Genomic DNA, 27,015 nt, shown 5'->3' on the forward strand with positions numbered 1-27,015 from the left:
CACGCTCCTCCTGCAAGCAATTTACCTTGTGGAACCTCCAGGGCAACTCTTTTAATGGCTACCGTCAAAATAGCTTCTACAGCCACATACACAAGCTGAACCACTTCTGCCCCCCCACTCCGCCCCATAGGCTGCAGCTGAATTTTACCGAAACACTGAAATTTTTTGTAAAACTCTCCCCTGTTTATATTTATCCTTAGGCATTCATAAACGACAAGTATGTGCTTAAGGGACAATTATTATTTTCTCTATGGGGCGACCTATCTGGCTTTTCTCAGCCACTGGTTTGGATGTCTTTCCAAGCTGATGATCCGGAGGTACAGATTGTGGGCACAGGCCTGGGACGCAGGCCTAACGGTTGCATGGGGGGAACGCAGATTAAAAAATAAAATCAAATAACCCTCTATGTAAAACTTAGGCTTCCAAGGCAACTACTGCATGTTGGATAATATTTCTAACGTGCATTTTAATAATAACAAACAGGATGTTTCCCATCCTGGTGGCTATCAATCGCCATTTAATAACTTAAACCTACCACTTTCTCTCCCACGGATGGGGGCTGGTCACGGAATCCTTACTAGTCCAAAGGGTCTCCATAGGTACAGATGATAACTCAAGTCGCACAGATGTCTGAACGTAATTATGAGTTCCAAAGCACGCGCAGCATGTGTGCTAACTGAAGACTTCACCACCTCTTCTCACTCAGCATTTAACTATAACAGGAATATTTTCGACCGACAGTTGAGTGGAACTACAAGTAGTTTCTTGGTGAAATTAAGGCTAGCAAACTTATTAGATGAGAAATCAAATGACTCATATCTTACTCTTTTTAACTCGGAAAGCATGCCAAAAAGAATAAAGTTATTTATCAAAGCTCATCATAGCCACGGGGGTAGATATCTTCCCTCACCTGTTTAAAGCAAAAATTAAATGGGGCACAACTTGTAACATGTGCAGTAATGTCCTTTTCTGAGATGTACCAAAATTGTATTTTGACATCTACAATTTTAATGGGGTTTTAACAGTGCTTATCAAAACGAAATCTAGGAGGGGACAGTTGAGAAAGCATTGAACAACAGTCTAGACGCACCAACACTGCTATTTGAAAAGCCCAGAATCTACGAAATCTTACGAAACCATCACGGAGAAATGTAACAGCAAATGAACACAATGAACAAGCCAAGAGGACATTAAAAAAAAAAAAATACCCAAACATTCAAAACCACACACACCAAAAGACAGATCTGCCAAATGCTGTTTTTCAATCCACTCATTGTCAAGCCAAACTCCTGGCGCTTTGATGAGAAGACTATAACTGGGAAAAAAACTCTGGCGACATCTGCTGCGGGGTCCCGTGCAGGAACACATGTTTTCTCACACACGCACACGCACGCACACACACACACATCTCCGCTGACAGGGATTCCCAGGACACCAGCGGGGCCTCTTGTAGGCCCCTTAAGTGTTAACAGCAGAGGCCTGGCTGCGACCAGGCGTCTGGCCCCATTTAAATGTCCTGGTCTTCAGAGAGCTGCGGTGAGCGCGGCCCGGCCATAAAACCGGGGGGACACGGGGCCGAGGGGCTGCTCCCCTCCCCCCAGCCCCCCGCCGCCCACAATTAGGGCTGCTGGCTGGCATTCTCCATTTAACTGTCAAACGGCCACCGGTGGCAGCCCCGCAGCCCCGCGGAGATGCCTTAAATGAGAAGAACATGTTGCGGCACCGCAGTTGAGAAAGTTTGGCTCGGAGCTATGCGCTGATTAACATCAGATCTCCTCCTGCACTCTGCCTCGCCGCGATCTTGTCACATCTGGCTGACAAATCCTTCGGAGCTCACACAGGCCAAGCCGGGGCGCCGCGGGGGCTCGGGGTCCGCCCGCCGGGCAGCGGGGACCCCCGCGGGCCGCCCCTTCCGCGCGCGCCCTGGAGCCGACGGGGCGCTGCGCTCGCGGGGTCCCCAAGCGGAGGCTCTCAGGGGGCCGGGGGGACCCCCGACAGCTGAGCCACCTCGAGGCGGCGGGACACGGCCTCCCGGTGGGTGCGGGGACGCCGCGCCGAACCGTCCCAAGGTCAGCAGTGGCGCGGGCGACAGCCGCCCGCATCCCCGCCAGGCTTTGGGACGCGACCGGCCGGACGTCAAAGTGCAGGAGTTTTTTAAAAAAAAATTTTTTTTTTTTTTAATTTAAACAAAAGAGTCGTTGCCCCCGGGGGGACCACAGCCACTTGCCCGTCTCCGCGACGCTCCTCAGACGGCCTGAGCGTTGCAACACTGAGTGTCCCCGAGAGAAACACGCGAGGCACGAACAAGGCCGTCTCTGAGGTAAAAGCGGGGTGCAACCCGGGGGGCGTGCAGGGCGCCCCAACGGCCCGCGCCGGGAACGCCGGCTCCCCCGGGGCCCCCCGCGAGGGTGCCCCACTCTCCGGGCGACAGCGCGCGCCCCGCTTACCTCAGCCATCCTGCCGCGGCCGCCGCCGCCGCCGTGCCGGGGCTCCCGGCGCCTCTCCCCGGCCCGGGCCGCCGCGCGTCCGCCCCGCCTCGGCGGCCGCCGCCGCATCCACGCTCCGGCCGTCGGGGCCCGCGCCGCGGCCAAGTGGGCGGCTCCGCGGGCGCCCCGGCCGCGCCGCCGCGTGTGCCCGCTCGCCCGGCCCCCTGCGCCCCGGGGGGCGCCGCCTCCCCCGCCCCCACCCCCGCGCGCCCCCGCCCCGCCCCGGGCGACGCCCCCCGGGCCCCGGGCCGCGGGCGAGCGCGCTAAGTCCCCGCAGCTGACGCGAGCCCGCGGCCCCCGCAGAGCGCGGAGCTGTCTGCCCGGCGGCCGGGCTTGAAGGCACTTGTTGGGGAGAGGCGCGGACGTGTCGGCGTTCGCCGCTCCCGGGGAAGGGCGAGCGCTCTGAAGTTCCTGGCTCGCGTCCGGCCGGGGTGCCCGCCGGCCCCGCGTGGCGGCCGTCCGTGTGTGCTGGGTGTGGGTGTGGAAGAAGAGGGGGTCGCCCCCTGGTGTGAGGAGTTAAAGCCCCGCGGGGACCAAGTGGCCCCCGGAGCCCCGGTTGCTTCCGTTGTAAAACGGGATTGCAAGTTTTGCGGCTCCTGTTAGAGGCAGGGGATGGTGGGGAGGGGGGAACCGGACCGGAACCGGGCTCCCCCCTCCCCACTCCGGGCAGGTGGAGGAGGGGTCTGCCCAGAAGCGGCTCGGTGGGGCCTGAGGCCAGAGGAGGGGGTCAGCCCCCTGGGGAGCCGACCGAGATGGCCCGCAGCTGCCGGACCCGGGGCAGCCCGGAGGCCAGAACCTGCGGCAGCGGCGGATCGGGCCGGCTCTCTCCTCCCCTTGCCAGCTCCCTCGAAGGGGGCTCTGCGGGCGAGCCAAGGGGAGCCCCCCTCCCCAACAGTTCCCTCCACCTGCCTTGCTGCTGGGACAACAAAGGCCTGGCTCCCGACCTGGAAGGCACAGGCAGACACAGGCCTCTGAGGGGTAGGAGGCGTCGGGGTGCAGGAGGAAGCAAGCCGGGGTGTCTAGGTTGCTCCATGGCTGTCTTGCCACAGGCTGGGCCCACGTGGCTGGCATGTGGGCCAGACGAGTGTCCCAGCTCTGCAGCCAGCCAGTCACCTGGCCTCGTGGGGGTGGGTCCTGCTTGCCACTTCGTCATGAAGCTTTGCTTCCCTCGGAGCCCCGAGGTTTCTGCCTTTTCTCTCATTCCTGCTCTCTTTGCCCGTTGTCACACAATGCACCGTCCCAGAATGCTCTCCAACCTCACCCCCTTCGCCGCCACTTTGGGCGCTTTTTTGCTTTCCTCTGCCCCCCCCCCCCCAAGCACTTGTTTCTGCTTATTGCAACCTGTCGTGATCGGTCCCGTCTCAAGCTGGTGGCTTCTGTGCCGTGAGTCACCCACGAAGCTCCGGTTTCTGCCGTTAGGTTGACCCAGGCATAGCCCGCTCCCCAGAGACTGGAAACTGGCTGGGGAAATTCAGCTTTCTTGGCCTCCCTATCTTCATCTATAAAATCAGGTATGAAACCCTGTCTCAGGCCAAGTTGGCAGGGCCACATAAAACAGTCTCTGTTCTACAAATGCTGCTCTCCTCCTCTCCTTTCTTCTGCTGCACCGAAAACTGATTTTCGGATTACTTCGAACTGTTACGAGGGGAACCCTTGGTGTCGATATTATTGAATGACCATATAGGCTTATTACAAATACACCAGAATGTCTAAGTCCCAAGCAATGGCTCGCCTAAATAAATAAATTTAATCTGTCCAGTTAAAGATTCTGGTCATTAGCTTTGCTTGTTGCACGTGAATTATATTTAGTTGAGCTTTATTTATTTGAGGAGAAAGAGTTCCCATCCATTGGTTCACTCCCCAGATGCCCACCACAGCCAGGGTGTGGCACGGCCAAAGCCAGAAGTGGGGATTTCACTCCTGATTTCCCATATGGGTGGAGGAATCCAACATTTGGGCCATCACCTGCACCTACCCAGGGTATGGATTATCAGGAAGCTGGAATTTGGCGTGGAGCTGGGACCCGAACCCAAGCAGTGATGTGAGTGTCCCCCAATCTGCATCCTAACTACCAGGCCAAATATCTGTCCTCCCCCCCAAAAAAATTCCCTTTATTAAATAGAGAAAAATTGAGAAGACACCAAAGAAGAAAATCACAGTGGTTTGATATTAAAGAGGCAAAAATCGGCCCTTCGAAGACTCTGGGCTTGGTTGGGTTGCTCTGCCCCGGCCTGAGGCCTTAACCTAGGGTGGGTTTGCTGTGACCCTATGCCGAGGGGCGGGCAGATAGAGGCCGGGAGGCAGGGCAGGAGGAGATGGGTGTAATGAGAGCTCGTGCCTGCCCGAAGTGGGCCGTTGTTAATCTGCTTATCATCAGCCGGGGATGGGGGCTCCGTTTTGCCAGATTCCCTGCCAGTTTTCAAGAGAAGTTGAAAATATCCTGGTATTTAAAAGCTGGCAGGGAATTCCAATTTTTCATAAATATAGTGTGCGTCAGGCAAAATGTTTGCGAGCTGAATCTGGCCAGTGTGCTGTTGATGTGTACTCTTGGCTGTATAGTGGTGTGTCTGTGAGGCTGCTCTCGTAACAGTAAATGTGCAATAAATACTTGCCTGCCTGCATTTTAAACAGAATTCTCCAAAGCCACACTGAGATCAGACGCAACGTTTATGTGTTGGGTTCAGAGTCCACGAATGGGCTCTGAAAATATTTCCAGTATTTACACCCTAGCAGACCCCTTTCAGTTGTTAATAATTCTGTCAAGTGCAGTTTTTCCCCAGTGGGAAATCTAGGAACTTAAAACGTTTTTTTTTTTTTTTTTTTTTAAATAATATTTTTAACCCTGGGAACCGCTGTATTAAAAAGGAAGGAAAAAAACCCCACCTTTTGGCTGTGGAGGTCTGGGCAGTAACGATGGGAACATTATATTACAGTGGCAGGCAGGCAGCTAACCTGCCTGAGGTTAGAGAGGTAGCCGCCTCTCACCTGAGCCCACCAGTGGCCCGGGAGGAGGAGCCAGCCCTGGGGCTGTTGGCAGGGAGAGTGGGCGGAGGCCAAAGGGGCAAGCAGGCAAAGGCTTTCAACAGAGCGGGGTGGGCAGAGCGCTCCAGCCCGGTCAGTGGCCCTCTGCAGTGGCCTCTCGCCAGTCCTCTGTGTTCCTCCAAGGACAGTGTCGGGAAGCACCAGGAGGCAAGAGCCCCATTTGTGCCGTCACCTCCCGGCCCAGACACAGACACCTGGTGGGGGCAGGTCTGGGCACATCTGTAGCTCCTCTCCGCACTGGAGCCTGACTAAGCAGCACTTGGGCCAAGCTGGCCCCCCCACGCAGTTGCCTGCTGGGGCCGCAGGCCGGCCTGCCCCAGGCCTGGCACAGCTGTCGCAACCTCCCTCCTCCAGCCCCAGGACTGCTCCCTGCTGTGGGAGAGGAGATGGGTCCGTGCTGAAGGCAGCTGTGCAGGGTGTTGGTGGTGGAGAATTGTTCCTGTCCCTTCTGGTCTCGCACGACGTCTGGGTTGAGGGGCTCAAACTGCCCTGCAGGTCCTGCCACAGGCAGGCAGACGGGCTGTGTCTGGCATTTTGGGTTCTGGTAGCCAGGATTGCCAAATCTCAGAGAGGTGGAGGGAGGGGGTTGCCAGTGAGGGTGAGTGATAAACACAATAGTAAATTCCAAAGTGGAAACAAACCCGGGCCTGATTGTAGCTGGTTCCCTGGACATTGTCTGCCAGTGATGCAACCTGTGAGCCTCAGTGGGCGCCCACCACAGCGAGAAAAAACATCACTGTTTTCCCACACGGACAAGCTGAAGGCTTATGGTGACTTTTTCAGTTGTAATCCCTGGAAGAAGTATTACAAGTTGGGCTTACCCTTGTTTTGGGAAACCTGGGGTGTGTGAAGTTAGCTTCGCATTCGGTATGTCCTCCGTGGCCTTCGAGTAATTGGCAACAGTCACATAAAGGCTGTGGCCTGCCTTCCAAACAGCTCATTCTCGCATGACCAAGGGAGTGGGAGGATAATACCAAAGGTGGACTACTTCTTGGACACTTTATTTGGTACCACAATTACATCTCTGAACTCAAAGAGCTCCAGTTCTTTCTAATTAAAGTGTGGAAGAACCACTTAGTTGTGGAAAAGCCCTTGGACTGGCACTTTACAGGTTGAGTTGATGAATTTGGGCGATTTTTTTTAAAGTTTATTTAAAAGGCAGAGTGACAGAGAGAGGGAGAGAGAGGAACAGATCTTCCATCTGCTGATTTACTCCCCAGATGGCTGTGTAAGTTGGAGCTGGGTCAGGCAGAAGCCAGGATCTCCCACATGGATGGCAGGGGCTCAAATACTACCACTGCCTTCCCAGGTGCATTAGCAGGGAGTTGGGTTAGAAGCAGAGCAGCCAGACCTCAAACTGGCGGCTTAACCTGCTGTACTACAAAGCCAGCCCCCTGGAATGAATTTTATGAGACAGAACAGATACTTCTTGAGGCTGGTGAATATGCATCAAAAAGATTCATTATGCCTTGGGACATGACATCTTCTGTAAATTTAATGATCCATTATCCAGGGTGAGGGAGAAAATTTGGGGTTAACAGAACTGAAAATTCATACTACATTTGGAAATTAGGAGGAAAGGGTTAGGGGCTATGGGCCATAGGACAGATTTTAAATCAATTATTTATTAATGTCAAACTTAACATCATTTCTATGGGGGTTTCAGTATATATTTTTTTAAGGATTAATTTTATTTATTTGAAAGAGTTACAGAGAGAGGTAGAGCCAGAGAGAGAGAGAGAGAGAGAGAGAGAGAGAGAGAGAGAGAGAGAAAGTGTTCCATTCTATTGTTTCGCTCCCAAATGACCCAATAACCAGAGCTGAGCTGATCAGGAGTCAGGAGCTTCTTCTGGGTCTCTACACAGGTGCAGGGACCCAAGGTCTTGGGCTATCTTCTGTTTTCCCAGGCCATAGCAGAGAGTTGGATTGGAAGAGCAGCCGAGACTCAAACCGGCGCCCATGTGGGATGCTGGCACTGCAGGCTGGGGCTTTAACCCACTGCACCACAGCGCTGGCCTCCTCTTAAAAATATTCTTAAAAATGTTTAAGGTGGGTGGACATTGTGGTGCAGTGGGACAGCATCCTATGGCAGAGTGCTGGTTCTAGTCCTGGTTCCAATCCTGTTCCCTGCTAATGCACCTGGGAAAGCAGCAGAAGTTGGCCCAAGTCCTTGGGTCTCTGCCACTCACATGGGAGTCACAGATGGAGTTCCAGGCTCCTGGTTTCAGCCTGGCCCAGCCCTGGCCATGGCAGCCATTTGAGGAGTGAACCAGCATGTAGAAGATCTCTTTCTCTGTATTTTTCTCCCTATCTCTTTTGGTCACTCTGCCTTTCAAATAAATGGAATAAATCTTGAAAAGTTTAAGGAGATGGAAGCTAAACTGATTTGATCAGCACACATTGAATACATGTTATCAGTTTATCACAGTATACCCCCATGAAAGTATACAATAAAGGAATGAAACCCAAAGAAAAGAAATGTTCACACAAAGATTTATATATAAATGTTCATTGTAGTGCTAGCCAGGATAGCCAAAAATGGTCTTTCAAGGTGGAAAATGAACTCAGACTAGATTATGATGATAGTAATACACAATTCTGTAAATGTACTACACTCATGAATGTGTGCCTAACATGGGTGAATTTTATAATACTATATATATATATACCCCAATACACCTGTTTTTAAAAAAGTTTCCCATTTTTTTTTTTTTTTTTTGACAGGCAGAGTGGACAGTGAGAGAGAGAGAGAGAGAAAGGCCTTCCTTTGCCGTTGGTTCACCTTCCAATGGCCGCTGCGGCCGGCACATCGCGCTGATCTGAAGCCAGGAGCCAGGTGCTTCTCCTGGTCTCCCATGGGGTGCAGGGCCCAAGCACTTGCGCCATCCTCCACTGCCTTCCCGGGCCATAGCAGAGAGCTGGCCTGGAAGAGGGGCAACTGGGATAGAATCTGGCGCCCCAACTGGGACTAGAACCTGGTGTGCCGGCGCCACAAGGTGGAGGATTAGCCTGTTAAGCCACGGCGCCGGCCCCATTTTGGTTTTATGTGAGTGTGTGTTTTTTTAAATAAAACCTTTAAATGTCTCACTTAGCAAGTTTAAAGGAAATACACTCAGCTGAGTCTATTTTGGATATTAAATAAAAATTAATTAGCAATCCAGACTCTTTGCATTGAAAGGGTTGTGGTAGCCACTGTGCTGGGATTACCTCCTCACCCTTCATTTCATTCCTCCCCCTCTGTGTAGCAGCCATGTCCTCCACACAGTTACAGAACCCCAAATCCACCCCTGATTGGCTCAGGTAACCCAGGCTTAACCCAATCAGCACCCAGGTACTTTCCTGGCTGCATGAGTGGTTCCAGGTGGTCCAATCAGCTTAAATCTCAGGACTTTTTGTTTAATGGGTTGGGAAAAAGGGGAAAAACAATGGGAACAAAGCTGATGCATGGAGCTGCGAAGACCTGAGAGAATGGAAAAGAAATTCAGCTGCAGTTCTGGTTAATCCACGCCCGGAGTCCTTGACCTTTTTAGGTCTGTGAAAAATTAAATCACTTTTCATTATTGTAGCTTTTTTTTTGTTTTGGCTTGTTTTAGAGACTTGTTTATTTGAAAGGCAGAGTGACACACACGCGCACACACACACACAGAGAGAGAGAGAGAGAGGGAGGGGGAGGGAGAGAGAGGGAGAGAGAGAGAGAGAGAGAGAGAGAGTGATTCTACCATCTGCTGGTTCACTCCCCAACAGCCAGGGCCAGGAGTTCCATCCAGCTCTCCCACATGAGTGGCAGGGGCTCAAGTACTTGAGCCATCATCCACTGCTTTCCCAGGTGCATCAGCAGGGAGCTGGACCAGCTGGGTCAGGAACAGAGCAGCTGGGACTCAAACTGGCACTCTGATATGGGACGCGGATGTTGCATGTGGCAGCTTAAGCCACTGTGCCACAACACCGGCTTCCTTGTGATTTTGCCCCATTATTTTCAATAGAAAGCAGCTCGATATAGAAACTGACATCCACCATTTCTCCCAGGTTATTCTGGGATGAAGGAGAAATGAATTATCGGGGTGTCCCTTGTCATAGCAATCTTTATTTGCTTTTTGCAGCTTCAGATGATATTGGTGATACAGGATTAGGAGCAAATCTCCTAGCACAAGCCCACAGCTTACAAATCCTGGACCAAGTGAGGAGATTCTTCCAATTGAAGCATGTTGATGTGTCCTTGTTATTTTCTCTTTGATCTTAAGTAGAATATTTTCCAGAAGTGCATTGGCTGCATACTTTAATTTTTTGAAGACATTTTTCTTCATTGGACTTTGAAATCCTGGAGGGTAAAAACTGTTGATTTTTTTTTTTTTTTTTTACTATATCTACCACAGGGCACTTCTGTATGCAGTAGGGACCTCATAAATATGGGCTTTACCTATACATGTATAAATGAAGAGATTTAAACACATATTCCTCACTTGTAGCCCCTTGGAAGTACCTTTTTGCAAATGGTTTAATGGCAGACTTCTAAAAATGTAATTGCTAACTGCACTTGGAAATCCACTTTGTCAAACAGTGGCTTCTAACACCCTGTCTCCACCATGGAATCAGTTTTGATACCGAAGTTTCCCAGAGGTGTGGCTTTTAATCCTCAAATTACAACGCAAGTTTTAACAGGCCAGTTTTGTCTGTCACCGGGAGTTTAGTAATTAACAAAATGCTCCAGCACTAATGGTTTATCAAAAGACTGGTAAGCAAGGAAGAGACATTATACAGGACGTAGACCTGGTATGCTTACTGAAAGAACTCATTTAAGGAGCACCACGAGTACGCACTATGCTGAATTCAGCCCCGATCCCTGAATCTAAGCAGCTCAGCCTAAGACTTGCAAAAGGGAGGTGAGACACAAGCTCTGATGATAGAGCCGGTGTGTGAGCAAACTCGAGTGGCCTTCGGGGTGCCCATCCTGGGACTCATACCCTCAGAGTCATTTTCCCAGCCGTGGGGATTTCGCAATAGCCTTTGTTACAAACGCGTTCATAAAAGTTAGTGGTTTTCTTGGGAGTCCAAAACAGGGCGCATAACAGACAGTGAGTAACCTGCAGGTAATGCCCGTGGTGACAATTCTGCTTTGTTCCGTGGGAGTGGAGAGAGCCGAGTCAGGACACAGACCGCTCTCCCTGAGAGCTGGGAAAGGAAGGTCCACACACTCACAGCAGGGAGTGTTCTCTTTATTCGAGGTGGCTGCCAAGTCTTAAACACTAAAACATGTAGGTGTACTCAGTGGAGAGAAGGCACTGACGTCTCAAAGATAACTCGATAGGAGACGGGAATAGAAGAGGAGCCGGTTGTTTGACGGAGGTGTCGGTTCAGCCTCGGGAAGGTCACCTTCGTTAGAAGCCCGGCGTCCTCCACTCCTGCCAGAGGCCCCGGCAGCCCTCGGGCTGGCGTTTCTACAGAGCAGGCCTTGTGCCTGGACCCCTCCTCTCACTTTCCCTCATCAGGACACCCCTAATGGATTGCAGATGTCCCATTTGGTTAGAAGCACGTTTCAGATCCATCTGCCCCTCTTGCTTTTATGCAAAAAACACCTGCAAATCTTTATCTTTGGTTAGATTTACCACACATTGCAAGCTTTGAAATTTTGGTCCAGGGGAAAGAAGAGCATGTCACCACCCTCCTTCTCAAGTTGGATTCCATACCTGACAATCGCCTTTGGGGAAGATGTTTGCATTTTTCTTTCAGGATAGTAGTCAGTGAGGCTTTAATAGACTCAGAACCAGTCAGCTGAAAACCAATTAATTTTATTAATCCTCCCGAGTCTGTGGACAAAGCCGTGGTGACTATGGGGCGACAGCTAGTGTGCCTGTGTGTGTGTGTCTATGTGAGTGGATGCATGCATACTTGTATTTCTTCCTGATTCTCTGAGATGAGACCACAGCACCAGAAGAGGAGCAAACAACGAAATGCTGGCAACCTGGGCTAGGATATGCTTACAAGACAGCTTCCTTGAATGTGCTTTGAAAATACATGTGACGGGGCTGGTGCTATGGTGTAGCAGGTAAAGCCTCCACCTGCAGTACTGGCATCCCATATGGGTGCCAGTTCGAGTCCTGGCTGCTCCACTTCTGATCCAGCTCTCTGCTTTGGCCTGGGAAAGCAGTAGAGGATGACCCAAGTCCTTAGGCCCCTGCACTAACATGGGAAGATCCAAAGGAAGCTCGTGGCTCCTGGCTTCACACAGCTCCAGCCGTTGTGGCCAATTGGGAAGTGAACCAGCCAATGGGAGATCTCTCATCTCTCTCTCTCTCTCTCTCTCTCTCTCTCTCTCTCTCTGCCTTTCCTTCTCTCTCTGTGTAACTCTAACTTTCAAATAAATAAATGAATTTTAAAAAATACATGTGGTATAATTCTAATAAGTGAGTGAATCGCTCTAGGCCTCAAGATTGTAACTGCTCCCTTTCTTCACTCAACTTTAGGGTATTTCATCCCAGCACCCAAAGAATGACAAATGCCATTTACATAGCTGTGAGATAACACCATAGTGAGTGGCTCTGGGAATGGTGGAAAGGAAGTTCAAATTTAGTGTGGCTTTATTGGGAGGCAGGAAGGCTCACTGTGCACCAGCTTTGTGGCTTTGGGCAACACATTTGACCTTTTGGGGCCTCCATTTTCTCATATGTAAAGTGAGGGAGATGGATAAAAGTTATTTGTTTGTTCCTCAAATAACTGTTTTTTTCCAAATATTTATTTATGAGAGTGTGAGAGAGAGAGAATCTTCCATTCTCAGGTTCATTCCCCCAGTGGCCACAGTAGCTAGAGCTGGTCCAGGCTGAAGCCAGGAGCCTGAAACTCCATCTGGATTTCCCACGTGGGTGGCTGGGGCCCAAGCACTCAGACCATCTTTCACTGCCTTTCCAGGCACATTAGCAAGGCATTGGATTGGAAGCAAAGCAAAAGGGACTGAAACTGGCATTTGGATATAGGATGCTGTCGTCACAAGTGGTGACCTAACCCACTGTGCCATGAAGTTGCCTTCCCAACCATAACTACTGATATTGAGTGTCTTTGTGCACTACTCTGGCACCTGGGGGCAAAACAGACGCAGTCCTTGTACTCATGAGCTGCCCCTTACCAGCAGTCACTTCCTGGTTATTTCTCATCTTTCACTGCGCCTTTGAGAACTGGCTCAGAACTTTCTGCCCCAGCTTTGCCTTCATTAATTCCAAGTTTTAATGTTCATATACTTCGCTCATCCAGTAATTTAGCCCTGTGGTCCTTGGATCTCCTCTGGCTTCAAACGCCTGCTCTCTTTCTCCATCGTTATTCACAGCGTGTTTTGAGCCTCGGGAGATGTCCGGTTTCCTGACTTCTATCTGTCCCCTTCTGGTCTTTCTTATCTATGGACTCACAGCCCTGTTTTTCTTGATCAGATTCCTCTCTCCTGTTACCCATGATTCCTGCTCTACTTCTGCAGCACCCACCAACGGAATCTAAACCTGGAGCAACATCCAGTCAGCCTACTCCTCATCAACACCCATACTGAGTGTTGACAGAGAAGCACAAATTCCAATTCTGTACCGCAGGACCACATTGCCACGGACAGTTCCATCCCTGTTAACCCAAATACATATAAATCTATTTTTCTCTCTCTTCTCTCTTCCTCCAGTTTTAGAGGATAGTTTTCCTCCCCTGTCACCTACCCAGAACATCCTTGGGGACCCTATTAGTAATAAGCTTTCTTTACTAAACTTGTATCTTTAGCATCTCTCTTTCAGTTGGTTCCGTTGGGCTCTGGTCAGGCTATAAACATTTTAAACTCTCTCCCATGTTAAGGAGAGAAAAAAAAAAAAAACCACCCTTACAGTGGACTACTGTATCAATAGAAAATCCCCTCTCCAGTTCTCCCAGTATCACACCCTTGTGTAGGTCTCTCCTGCATGGTTGCGTCATTTACTTTAGCTAAAAGGTCATCAGCAGTGTAAGTAGAGGCGCTACACACAAGTTTAAGTCCTTGCACACTGAGCTTATCCCTCTTGGGTTATTCCCTTTTGGAGCCCAGCTACCATGAGTAAGGAATTCCAGACTGTCCTGATGGAAAGACTGGCCACGTGGACTATGCCCTAGAACATGAGAGACCACTTTGGGAAAGAGATCCTGAGAGCACGTGGAGAAAGAAGCGTAGAGTCCCAGCCAGACAACCCACCAACTAACTGAAGCTCTGAGTGACCGAAGTGGGGACCAGTTGAAGAGCAGCTGATATCAAGAGTTGATAGATGGTATCCTAGGAAATGATAAATCCTTGTTTCAAGTCACAATTAGGCTACTTTCCTATGGAGCAGCAGAACACTAAAACAGCCCCCAAAACAAAACAAAACAAAACAACAAAAACCAGAACAATCCTTTAACCTCATTCCCTCTCCTTGTCCAGACTTTTCCAAGTAGTCTTTGCTTGCCGCCTGAATCCCCCAATTTCCTATCTCAGAGGCATCCTGAAGCTCCTCCTCCAACCCCTCTCTGCTGTGCAATCTTTGTGGGCCCATCCTCCTCTGATTTTCATAGCTCCTGCTGCTTTTTACTGCTCTCTCACCAGATACGTTCCATTTCTTCCATGGCCTCCTTTCCCTCTGGCATGTTGCTCAGGGAATTCCTTCTCAGCCACCTGTTTTTTGTTTGTTTGTTTGTTTTTTTTTTTTTTTTTAACTTCACACTGTGCCTGGGTGATCTCTCTTATTATTATTATTATTTTTTTCCACAGGCAGAGTTAAACAGTGAGAGAGAGACAGAGAGAATGGTTCACTTCCCTAATGGCTACCATGGCTGGCGCTGCACGCTGATCTGAAGCCAGGAGCCGGGTGCTTGCACCAGGTCTCCCATGCGGGTGCACTTGGGCCATCCTCCATTGCCCTTCTGGGCCACAGCAGAGAGCTGGACTGGAAGAGGAGCAACTGGGACTAGTACCTGGTGCCCCAACTGGGACTAGAACCTGGGGTGCCGGCGTCGCAGGTGGAGGATTAGCCAAGTGATCCACGGCGCTGGCCTGGGTGATCTCTTCTGCTTTATAATTTCACCCATAAGCATATGCTGATGATCCCTAAATCACAGTGTTGGACATCAGTTTAGTCTGTATGAAAAATCAGGTATAGTCCCAGACCTGTAGATCAGCGAGTGCATAACAGTTTCTTGTAAACACCAAACCATTTCCTGCCTCCAGCCTCCACTTCTGGTCATCTACCTGAGCAGCCTTGCCTGTTAAGGAAGAACATTGCCCTCCACACATCTTTTGAGCGAATTTCTTTTCTTTCTTTAGACTTATTCAAGCACATTGTCCTCAAAGAAGCCTTGGTTGACAGCTCCTGTTTTCCCTTTCTGCGATGGGTGAGATGTCCCCATGCCACGGCTGTCCTCTGAGAATAAATTTCGTTTGCATTCAACACAGTTGACTTGTTCTCACGTGTTCCCTTCCCCGCTGGAGGAACCTGAGCACCGTGACGGCAAACACCACATTTTACTAAATTAGTATCACCCAGGGTTTAACCTTCCGCTCACTGTATCATTTGCGCTAAGTAATAGGTGGGTGTTCAAGGAATGATTTCGAAGCACTGCCTTGAAGGTTCTCCTTCAAATGTCCTATGGCATCCCATACTTCCTGAGGTTTCCCTATCTTTATACATAGGGGAAATTAACCTATTGTTGTGTGTGTGTACATAAGCCAATGAAGTTCGGAGTCCATGGGCGTGTTTAATTTGCAAAATCAAACATAGAAGTTACCTGTTTCTCTAAGATTTGACGTTTCCCCATATTTCTTTCTTTCTTTTTTTTTTTTTTTTTGACAGGCAGAGTGGACAGTGAGAGAGAGAGACAGAGAGAAAGGTCTTCCTTTTGGCCGTTGGTTCACCCTCCAATGGCCGCCGCGGCCGGCGCATCGTGCTGATCTGAAGGCAGGAGCCAGGTGCTTCTCCTGGTCTCCCATGGGGTACAGAGCCCAAGCACTTGGGCCATCCTCCACTACTCTCCTGGGCCACAGCAGAGAGCTGGCCTGGAAGAGGGGCAACCAGGACAGAATCCGGCACCCTGACCGGGACTAGAACCCGGTGTGCTGGCGCCGCAAGGCAGAGGATTAGCCTATTGAGCCGTGGTGCCGGCCCCCCATATTTCTGATACCCAGCAGTAAGAGTAGAGGTTTTGCTATTTTTTCTATTTGTTCTCCTCTAAGTTTTCTGTTTCTACCACTTGTCGTTATTTTGTTTATTTTTAGGAAGTAATGTTCATCAAATCACTGTTTTCAAATTCAATAACACGTAATTGTGGGCAGTTATGTAAGCTATTATAGCCATTGTTGTATCCCTTGTCTCAATTCTAATTTTGCTTTCTTTTTTCTTAGAGTTGCCACTAGATTGTTTATTTGTTCTTTCAACAGTGTCAGTTTCCTCTTTATTATCTCCTTACTCTTATTTCCCTAAGGATTTATTTTGTGTTCTATTTCTAGAAATTTAAATGGAACTCTGAGTTCATTTCAAAAAAATCACTTCATAGGTGCTGACCTTAGCCTAGTGGTTAAGATTTACCTTAGCAGGTAAAGCCACAACCTGCGATGCCAGCATCATGTAAGGGCAACAGCTTGAGTCCCAGCTGCTCCATTTATGATCCATCTCCCTGCTAATGTGCCTGGGAAAGTAGCAGAGGATGGTTCAAGTTCTTAGGCCCCTGTACTCATGTGGGAGACCTGGATGAAGCTCCTGGCTCCTGACTTCAGCCGGGCCCCACCCTGAGCATTGTGGCCGTTTGGGGAGTGAACCAGAAGATGAAAGATCGATCTCTCTCTCTCTCTCTCTCTCTCCCTCCCTCCCTGTGTATCACTCTACTTTTCAAATAAATAAATTTTTTTTTTTTTTTTAGGAAAAGATAACCACACTCCACATCAGAGTGCCCAGGTTCTATATCCAGCTCTGACTCCTCATTCCAGATTTGGCTCCTGATCGCATTTTGCTGCTAATGTGTAACCTGGGAGGCAGTGGGTGATGACTCAGTTGGGTTTCTGCTATCCATGGGGGAGATGTGGATTAAGTTCCCAGCTTTGGACTTTAGCCTTGGCTGTTGTGGGCATTTGGTGACTAAAACAGTGAGTGAGAGCACTGTCTTTGAACTGAATAAGTGAGAAAAAAAATCACAAAACTCCATACAGTCAACTGAGTATTTCTTTAGTATTGCCTATGTTTACTTACATGATGTTTCATAATCATTTTTTTTCTAAATTACTTACTGTATTATTATTTTCCTTTGAACATGATATCAGATAAGGCTTTCCAATTTATTGACATTTGTCTTTGGCAAAGAAGTCATTGATCAATGATTTAATTATTATGGTCTTTCACTATTGTACTATGATCAGAAAAATTATATCAATCAACTTTTGCACTTAACTATCTTCTTGTTATAATTGCTCGTTTGTATCCGTTTTTCATCAGATTGGACTGCTTTGCTCATTAAAGTTATTTCAGTAGGCAATCAATAGGTATTTGTTCACCAAATAATCAATAATACTGGATTCTTGTTTTTGAAACTGACATTCCTTGTTCTCTACAATGGCATCTGGCCTAATCGCTACCCTTGTTCTGACTTCAGAGTGTTCATTGCTGGCCTTCTCAGGGTTCCGTTTCTTATTTTCACGCTGACATATGAATTATATTGTTTATTTTTAGCTATTTGGAAGCCAATCACCATGTTGTTAACCCTAGTAATAATTTCCTTAAAACATCTTTCAATTTATTTTTGTTCTGTAATTAATCAAAGCCTGTATCTATCTTCTTTTCTTTCTTTTTTTTTTTTTTTGATTCACTTTCATGGAAACAAGAAATATTTTTGCCCTTTGGGGGCTTACCTCTTCTTTTCTCCCCTTTCCTCATTCTCCTAAAATTTAAAATAAGGCAGATAACATGTTTATTAGTATCTTGCTGTGTATAAAGTTTTCCTAAAATTGAGTAGCTTGAAGCAACAAACATCTGTCATCTCCCAGAACGTGGCTCAGCTGGGCCCGCTGGCTCAGGGCCTCCTGTGATCTGCAGTCAGGGTGTCAACTGTGGTCATCTGGAGGCTCAACCAGGGGAGGATTTGCTCCCAAGCTCACTCATGTGGCTGTTGGCAGCCTCAGAAGATCCACGTCCGAGCTCACTCACATGGCCGTTGGCAGGCGTCAGGTCCTGGCTGGCTGGCTGCCACAGATGTCAGTTTCTTGCCAAATGGGTCTGTCTTTGGGGTAGCTTATAGCGTGGCAGTGCTCAGTGGAAGAGAGAGAGAGAGAGAGAGAGAGAAGCAAGATGGAAACCAGTATCATTTGGTCACTCAATCACAGACATGAGTCCCTCACTCTTGCTGGACTTGTACTTTCTGTGTTAGATGTGAGTAGGAATCCAGCCCACAGAGCAGGGACAATTTCACAAAGGCTGAGCACTGGGAGGAAGAAATCAGATGCTGCCTACCACAGGATAAAACTCCTCTTTCTGTTCTTTCAAACCATTTTTTCCTTTTTGTCCAATATCTGTTATTTAGACATCAATAACACTCTTCCTGCTGCTTGTAAAAACCTAACATAGATATTTAGATGTACCTCTGTAACTTGATTTCGATCTCAATCACCATTTCTTTTCAGTCAAAGCTTCCCAACTGATAGTTCTTTCATTAATTCTGACCACAATTTGAATGTCTGGAAGAAGTTCTGCATAAATAGAACCGAGCTTGTTAATGCAAATCTTAGAATGCTACTCAGACAAACATAGGAACAACCATGGCTAGGGATGAGGTCCTTGGGGTCACAGCTGCCTCTTAGTGAACCGAAGATGCTTCTCATTTCTCTTTTGAGGTAAGCTTCAGAAGCAGGATTTTAACTTACTTGTCTAGGACCTTTTCTCTTCTCCTCTTTTTTTTCTTGAGGTTTATAGACACCAGGATTTGTAGCAATACTGTTTCTGTTGATCTTATCTGTGATGAAGTTAAGTCTTCTTGGTTTCCAATACCAGCCTCCTCCCACACTTAACTTGTTTTGATAAACATGTCTCAACTATTTGTTTCTCTCTCTCTTTTAAAATATTTATTTATTTATTTGAAAGGCAGAGTTACAGAGAAGCAGAGGCAGAGAGAGAAAGTCTTCTATCTGCTGACCCACCACCCAAATGACTGTAACAACTGAAGTTGGGCCAATCCAAAGGCAAGAGCCAGGAGCTTCCCCCAAGGTCTCCCACTTGGGTGCAGGGGCCCAAGAACTTGAGCCATCGTCTGCTGCCTTCCCAGGCCATAGCAGAGAGGTGGATTGGAAGTGGAGCAGCCAGGACTTGAACTGGCACCCACATGGGTGCAGTGCCAGCGGCGGCTTCACCTGCTATGCCATAGTGCCGGTCCCTATTTGTTTCTCTTTGTTCAGTGTGAATGTCCTGCTCTTCATATCTTTCGGGCTTCTTTCATTGCTGTTAGGTATTTTATTCACTCATTTTTGCATTTGTCACTCTTGACTGAGCATTCATTTGGATGAATAGATTTTTTGTAGTTTTCATGACGACCCCATTTCAGCCAGCACGGCTATAATTTTGTTGTGCTCTCCTTTTATGCAACCTTCTCATCGACTGATGTGATAGATTCCTTTTGTCTCATTGGAAATATAAAGCAAGTTCATCTTCAAGTTAACCTACTTCAGGAGAAAGATTTTCCTTTGAGGAAATCTTACATATTCTTTTACTGATGCAGAAATTTTTCATAGGTTCCATGTTCCCTTTTCCTTTGAGTTTGATTGTTTCTGAAAGTCTTTACTGTTTTTGTCTGGAAGACTTGAGGGGTTGGAATGCCTAGAAAACCTACATCCCATGATTCATCTGAACACCAAGAGCTCTCTCTGGGACTAGTGCCAAAGGTTCAATCAAAAGCTGCCAATGGCTCCCTTAGGAAGTTCCTGGATCCGAAACTGAAGAGTTGGCCATAAATAGCTGCAGGTTAGCTAAGCTAAGTCTTCCTTGGACTAAGACTGGACCATAAATCAATCAGTAGATGTAGGTCACTCATCCCTCCTCTGCTGAGTGGCTGACGAAAGAGCATCTGGAGCACACCAACTTCTTTTTGTACTAATGCTGTCAATTATTTCTTTGTACTGGCTCATGTTTCAACATTTCCTCTTTTTCTTACGCTTCTTCGGGTAATTTCTAGCCCAAACTTACAGCCAGTAGTAAATCCACTCATGTATTTCTCCTATTTTGGATTCCGTGTCTTTCCTTGCATCCCATACCATCACTCTGGGTTCATTTTTCTTCTTGCTGGAGTAAATGCTTCGGTAGTCTTTTCAGGGAGGTTCAAATGCCCTCAGATTTGCTAAATCTGAAAAGGCCTCACGCATGAACATGGCTGTGTGAAGAATTCTAAGCTGATGGGTTTTTTCTTTAGCACACTGATGATAATCCATTATCAGTCTCGTGGTTTCTGATAGTGTTGATGATTGACCTGCTGTTGGCCTAACCATCAATACTGGTTGCCAATAATCTATCGTGTCTAGTCTCTGACGTGGCTTTAATTTTTCTCTATATCCTTGATTTTCAGCAGTTTCATAATGATATGTTTAGGAATGATTTATTGTCAGTGATGCTGTTCAGCATTTGGTGTGTTCTTTCTAAATAAGAAGGACTTCTCAGCCAACATTCCTTTGACCACTGCTCTCCCTCGTGATCCCTGTCCTCTTACTCCAAAACTTCTCTTAGATATATGCTGCAAGCTCTCTGCCCATCACCTGGGGTTCTGAATTGCTCTCGGTTGTTTTTTATCTTTATCTTACAATTCTCAATTCTGAGTAGGTTCCTGGCACTATCTCCCAATTTGCTACATTTCATTTTGTGTCCAGTATAGAGGATCTTTTGTCGTCAATGAATAGATTTTTCATTTCTGAGATTTATTATAAATTATTATAAATTTCATATTCCCTATTATTTCATTTTTGCCTGCTTTTGCTTTATAACTTTTTCTTCTTTTATAGGGGTTATTCCCTCATTTATCTCTTTAAAGGCCTTAAACTATTTTTTTTTAAATATTTATGTATTTAAAAGGCAGAGTTAAAGAGAGGCAGAGTTACAGAGAGGCAGAGGCAGAGAATGAGAGAGGTCTTCCATCCACTGGTTCACTCCCCAAATGGCCGCAATGGCTGGAGCTGTGCTGATCCAAAGCCAGGAGCCAGGACCTTCTTCCAGATCTCCCATGCTGGCCCACTAGTTATTTCAATGTTTTCAGAGTGCTGTATTATTGTCATTTTATGCAGAATGAGTTCATCCACTGATTGTTGATTCAGAACTTCATGTAAGAGTGGGGACCAGACATGATCACTGTGTAACTCTGACAGTAAGGTGGGACTCCCTACCCGCCATGAATAAAGCTTAAAAAATACTAAGCCTGCCACCTGGACTTAGGGTTCTTTTAAAAATTCAGGGAGATAGGGGAAACTCCACCTTGCACCCAGGACCTGAGAAAAGCATCCACTGCCCAGAATTTGGATATTTGCTGTCCCACAATAACTGTGCCTTCGGGTTGTCATCTCTTGTCAGTACTTTTGGACCCATCAACTCTACTCATCACTTGTAAGCTTGTATTTCTGAGAAACATCCAGTCCAAGAAGGTGTTGATTTTCTTGTTGAGCATGGCTTTATATTTGTAGTGTCCCCTTTTTACATTTTATTTGTCATTGTTTGTATGGAATTGGAGAGGGACTCAGAGTAAGAACTCACTTTTGACTTTTAAGTCTTTCTTCCAAATGTATGATTTATGTTAGAAGTTCAGTATCAATCTTACTTCAGTGTCTCCGTACTTCAATAAGGTGTTCTGATTTCTAATAACAATTTGAAATTCACTTAAAACAAGCATGAGATATGAATCTTTAATGTAAAATTCCTGTTTTATTGCCTATATTGGAAATTAGCACAATCTTGTTACTTTATCCTCCAAACTGCTGTTTCTATCTAAACTTAAATGCCTTATGAATCTTGGAACCGTGGGTGTATGTCAAGCGATGTGACCATTATATTAAACAACTACCAATGTAAGTTCTTCCAGCCCGTGGTTCTTCTTGTTTATACAGATTTCGTTGGGTCTCTCAGGCAGAGATGTTTATTGATGACTTTGCTCCTGGCCCAGCGTAGTACTGGGGCCTGGGGCCAATTGAGAGTCGAGGCATAGGTCATCAAGGCCCTCTCTGTCCCAAGGGCGCTCAGGACCTCAAGCACACGTCTGACATGGACGATGATGTCCGTGCTGATGACCAGGGGGAGGACTGCAGGCGGCATTCACCCAGGTCCCCTCCTTTCTCTCTCACAGTCACCAAGGTATGGTTACAATCTCTTCTCATTGCTTCCTTGGCCAGAGGCTGTGTATGTGTGTGTGTATCCTCCTCCATACATCCTTGTAACTGCAAGGTTGTAACACACCTTTCAGAGAGCTGCCTTAGACCCCCATTATCCTGGGTTTAACAGGACGTGCTGGGAGAATGAACTCTGGGCTCATGTCAGGAGCTGGCTCCAAACTCCAGCAGACAATGAAGACAAGTCACAGAGAGCTGCATTCCGAGAGAGAGAGAAAGAGAGAGAGAGAGAGAGAGAGAGAGAGAGAGATTGCCCACCCACCTGCTGGTTCACTCGAAATGTCTGTAATGGCTGGGGCTGGGCCCGGCTGAAGCCGGGATCCTGGAACTCAATCCAAGTCTCTCTTGTGAGTGGCAGGGACTCAACTACTTGAGTCATCACCTGCTGCCTCCCAGGGTCTACACTGGCAGAAAGTGAGAATCGGGAGCCGGAGCCCAGGTATCAAACATGAGTACTCATACGGGATATGGGTGTCTTAGCTGTTAGCTACACACCCACCCCTGCGTTCTGGTTTTGAGGTCCTCCGGGTCCACGCGGCCGAGGGGACCTGTGCTACCCAGCCAGCCGGTGCATCTTCTGAGACAGGTGATGCCACAGACTGGAGAACGCCTGGGAGGAGGTGGCCGGGAGGAACAGCACTTTCTCACCCTGCAGTTCACTTCTGTTTTCTATGTTGGGGGTTTAAGGTGAGAAGAGACTTAAACGCATCAATACCTGCCTTGACACTTGTACTATACGCAGGATAGAGAGGGGATCTGGCGCCTGTCCCTAAGTTCTGGGTACATGGTATAAATTTTCTTTGCTGTTTTGCTAACCTCATTATACTGAAATTCTGACAAGTGACTCTCCCTCTCAGTATTTATCCCTGTTACAACCATACACTCTGATATTTTATTCCATTCAATTTTACTTTATCAGAGGTTTTATTTTTTAAGTCTGCAAACACCCTTTGATGAGTGAATGGATAAAAAAATGTGGTACATACATACAAAGGAATATTACTTGGCCCCAAAAAGGGAAGAAATCTGTACCATGTTAACCATGGGTGAATCTTGAGAACATTACATCTAGGGAAACAAGCTATGCACAGAGACAAATACTGTGTGAGTCCCTAGTGTCGTCACATTCACAGGGAGATAAAGGAGAGAGTGGCTTCCAGGGCGCAGGGGGAGGGAGAGGGGAAGGGGTGTGGAGCTGTTGGTTACTCGGCCTACACGGATAATCGAGGGTACTTCGAAATGTTCGTGGAATTGCATGTTATGCGTGGATTTTAAGAATTTTTGCAACAACATAAACTTATCTTTTCACTCCTTTTTCCCACGAGCTTTTGGAAAACATCCTCGAAGCTGAGAGTTCTGGAGTTCGGTGGCACAAGAGCATGAATTACCATTTAACTCGTGTACTTAGAAATGCTCATGCTGATACATTTTTTTATCATACAGGTTTTTTTTTTTTAAACCACAATTAAAAAACACCTAATACAACACGGTGGAGAGTTATGACAAAAGGGGCTTCTGTGGGAACATACAGCAGGGAGACTCTGCCTAACCTGGGGCCAGCCAGGGGGGTCTCCTCGGAGGAGGTGGCGTAAAGCCAAGGCCTCAGGGCTGAGTGCAGTTACCCACAGAAGCGTGTGGAGGGCAGGGGCTGACAGCCCCGGGGGACAATACATGGCTGGAACAGCCACTGCCCAGGCCTTGCGCATCCCTCCGAGGCCTACCAGCAGCTTCCTGCTTTCCGTCTCTTTCTCCCACCATGCTGATGCCAGATTCACTTTTTTTAGAACACCACCTGGATCGTGTCATCCTCCCACCTTCATGGCTAATCTTTCTAGAATTTTTTTTTTTCTGGCCTGCTGAACAACCCCTCTGCCTGGCACTGCAGGCCCTCTACACTTGACCCCACCCTGGCTCTCCAGATCGGTTCTTCCTTTACTCCCAGGGTGAACGCTCACACCAGCCATATCCCTTTATCATTGTTCCCCGAGCATGGCGTATTAGCTCCTGCCCGGCACCTTTGCTTATGCAATTTCTCCTATGGGGAACCACCCTCCCTTCTTCTCCCCAGCCCTGCAAACTCCCTTGTTCACTCCTTGGCGACTTTAACTTTGCCCCCTCCCCGCTGCCCTCTCCCACGCCCCCATTACCTGGGAACCACGGCTTACTCTTGCCTTAGTTCCTAGTGCCAAGGGCTGTGTCCAGGGGGCTACCAACACGTAACACGGAACAGTCGCCCACCGATGATTGGTCCTGTGGGCAGTGGCTTATCACCGGCCCGTGGGAGCTGGCAGGCTAGAGGCTGATGTGCACCAGGGAGGCAGCCTGTTTACCCTCAGCGCTGCCCCCATCCCACCTCCCGCGCCCTTGTATCTGCTCCTAACATTCTTGAACAGAACATCTCCAGGCCAGGCACTCCAGATGCTTAACAGGATTATCTGCCTAACAGCACAGCCCTCCCAGGCGAGGGACTCCATCCAGGGAGACGCAGGCACCGAGAGGCGCGTTTGCCCAAAGCTTGGAGGTGGGGGATGGAGGTGGGGAGGGGATCAGGTGGAGGCCCCACGCTTAGAAGCCAAGGCCGGGGTCTCGCACGCTGGCGTTTTGCACAGCGGCTCTCTGCGGAGCTGGTGCGCTGGCCGATGCAACTGTCCTTTCTAGTGGGCTGGAGAGAAGTGGGGGCGGGAAGGGGGAGGCGCGGGGGGTTGAGAAATCCACCTGGATGCCATCAGTCTTGCCAGAGTAAACAGAGCTGACAGGAGTGCTTGCCGGCAGCCTGGTACAGGTTAGGGGGGGGGTCACCGCAGCGGCCCGGTGACCCGCCGGCCTCAAGGTAGAGCCGCTCTGGAATCTGTCACGCAGGACAGAGCTGAAAGCTGGTTCCTCCCGGAATGAGCTCGTTTCCTGGCATTCCATACAACTGGGAGCGCGCACACTTTTAAAATGTTTTAAATGTAAATCTGAGCTGGGATCAAATGCACACACGGATAGCAAAACAAACAAGAAAGGTCCCCTCCCCTCCCCCACCCCGCCGCACCCAGGACCCAAGTTCTAGATGTCGCGGCGAGCAATGAACAATAATTTTTCCAAAGCTCCGTCTCCGTTCTCTTGAAGCTTGAGGGTTTGGGAAGAAGAGCTGGATTTATAAGGAGAACACTACCACTTAATTATCTAGAATTTCCCAACACATCACCCGAATTTGACTTGGGCTGAGTTCCTTTATTAAAATCCCATAATAATACAGGAGATGGAAGTCGCTCTTCGTAAGAACAAAAATCCCCAAACACTCAAGTCTGTTTAGAGGGCACAGCCGCGCGGGTGATAGCAGCGGGATGTTTGCAGCCTTCTGAGAGCTTCCCACAAGCTGCACAGACTTGCGAGAGAGGCCGTCGGGGACCCAGGTGGAGGTCACATGATCGTTTTTCCCTTCCTTCAGCAGGCACCCGGGACACCAGAACAGTGACCACCAAGGCCATGGGCCCTCCAGCTCGGAAGACACCCAGACGGTGGAGGCGTCTCTGTGGAGGCCGAAGGGAAGCAGTCCCCGCCTAGACCTGCCTGCGCCCTTGCGCCCTGTCCTGCTGATTGGTTATGTGACCCTGGGCAAGTCACTTGCCCAGCCCCTGTCTTGTTTCTTCACCTCTTAAACAGAGATAGTAAAACTCTGCTGCCCCCGGGGTATTCCTGGCACTAATGAAGGCTCATAAAGCGCTTTGAGATGCTCGGGATAAAAGTCTCCCCAGAACTGTAAAGCAGGATGATGTGCTGCCAACATGACATTCCCATGAAAACCCTGGGCAGGCTCCCGCCCCTCTTTCTCAGGGAAGCGTTAACAGTGGAGACCTGCAGTAGGGCCTGAAAGGATGGAGACCCCCATTACTGCTACGAAATAGGCTGCAGCCAACTAGTATATGAAGGGCTATTATCATGAATAATTAAGGTCAAGTTCTACTTACGGTTTAATGAACCAAGTGTATGTTGGGATGCGGTGGGTTTTCATTGTGGCTTCCCCCAAGCATCTAATGTCACAGATTTATTTACGTGCAGTGGGTCCTCCGGTCTGCATGGATTAGCAGGGTTACTGAGCAAAACACACCGTCAAAGTAAACTCCTGAGGGCTACTTCTATACCGACTCCAAGAAAGAAACCCAATTACAGGTCGCTTCTCAGTGCAGAAGAGGCTCATTAATGATAATGAGGAGCTGAGCTGCACGAGGCCTTACGTTTGTAATTAATCTTGTACAGACCTTCCCGCTTGAAAATATTGAAGGGTATCAAAGCCATGCACACCGCTGCAGGCTCCAAGGCGTGCACGTGACAACGGAGAGCGGGTACATGCACAGACATTTCACCTGATCTTGGACAGTGCAACTCCCGGGGAAGGTGTAGCCATAATTAGATCAAATGGGAGCCTTTAGATAACTCGGCAAGTTTGAATATTAAAAGTCCCACAACTTCTGGATTCAACAGCATTTAAAACAAACAAACAAACAAACAAAAAAAGATGTCCCGGGCAAGGGACAGGCAGGGCTCAGAGGAATCACAGACACTAAGGTGTAGAGGAAGGACTTGAGTTATAACTATCTCCAGGCAATTTCAAACAAATATCCAAAGTATTAGTGTTACACTCTGTGTTCCTTTTTCTGGGGTTTCTGTCACTTCCTGTGATTCTTTTTTGGGGAAAATAATGCCGCCCTTGGAATCAGCCAAGGTAAGTTAATTAACGGCACCAGTGAGTGTACAGAGTGAGAGAGAGAAGAAAAGATTACTTTAGGCGAGAGATAAGGATGCTCCAGATGCTGGAGTGCTGTTTGAACAGAGAGGCACTGGGTGACAGATGAGGGACGTTGCCACGGTCACGATCTCTGTCCCTGCGGCTGGGGAACGCAGCGGTCCCAACACTGAAAACATGATGACGATCGTTCAGAACCTTTAGGTCTGTAGGTCCGCAGGATAAACTGATCTTCAAGGGAATCTGCAGTTCTCCTGACTCAAAGCCAAGTTTCCCAAACCCTGTGCAGGGATACAGCTCCACTCCATCCACCCCCTTTTCTGCCTGGAGAACTCCTACGCATCCTTCAAGCTCCAGGCGGGAATAGCTCTGGCTCGGTGGGACTTCCTCGGTGTTGC

General features: G+C 48.4%; 1 protein-coding gene across 1 annotated transcript in view; it reads right to left on the reverse strand.

Moving 5' to 3' along the window:
• Positions 1-2,555, reverse strand: part of BNC1 (basonuclin zinc finger protein 1) — a 30,019-nt gene extending 27,464 nt beyond the window's left edge. The window contains exons 1-4 of the mRNA XM_062206675.1: positions 2,448-2,555; positions 2,228-2,315; positions 1,838-2,112; positions 1,651-1,749 (exon numbers count right to left, since the gene is read on the reverse strand). Coding sequence (XP_062062659.1) covers positions 1,651-1,749; positions 1,838-2,112; positions 2,228-2,315; positions 2,448-2,555 — 570 coding nt within the window. The remainder of the gene's footprint in view (positions 1-1,650; positions 1,750-1,837; positions 2,113-2,227; positions 2,316-2,447) is intronic.
• Positions 2,556-27,015: the final 24,460 nt, after the last annotated feature.

This window comes from Lepus europaeus, chromosome 11, assembly GCF_033115175.1.
Source record: "Lepus europaeus isolate LE1 chromosome 11, mLepTim1.pri, whole genome shotgun sequence".
Lineage (NCBI taxonomy): Eukaryota > Metazoa > Chordata > Mammalia > Lagomorpha > Leporidae > Lepus > Lepus europaeus.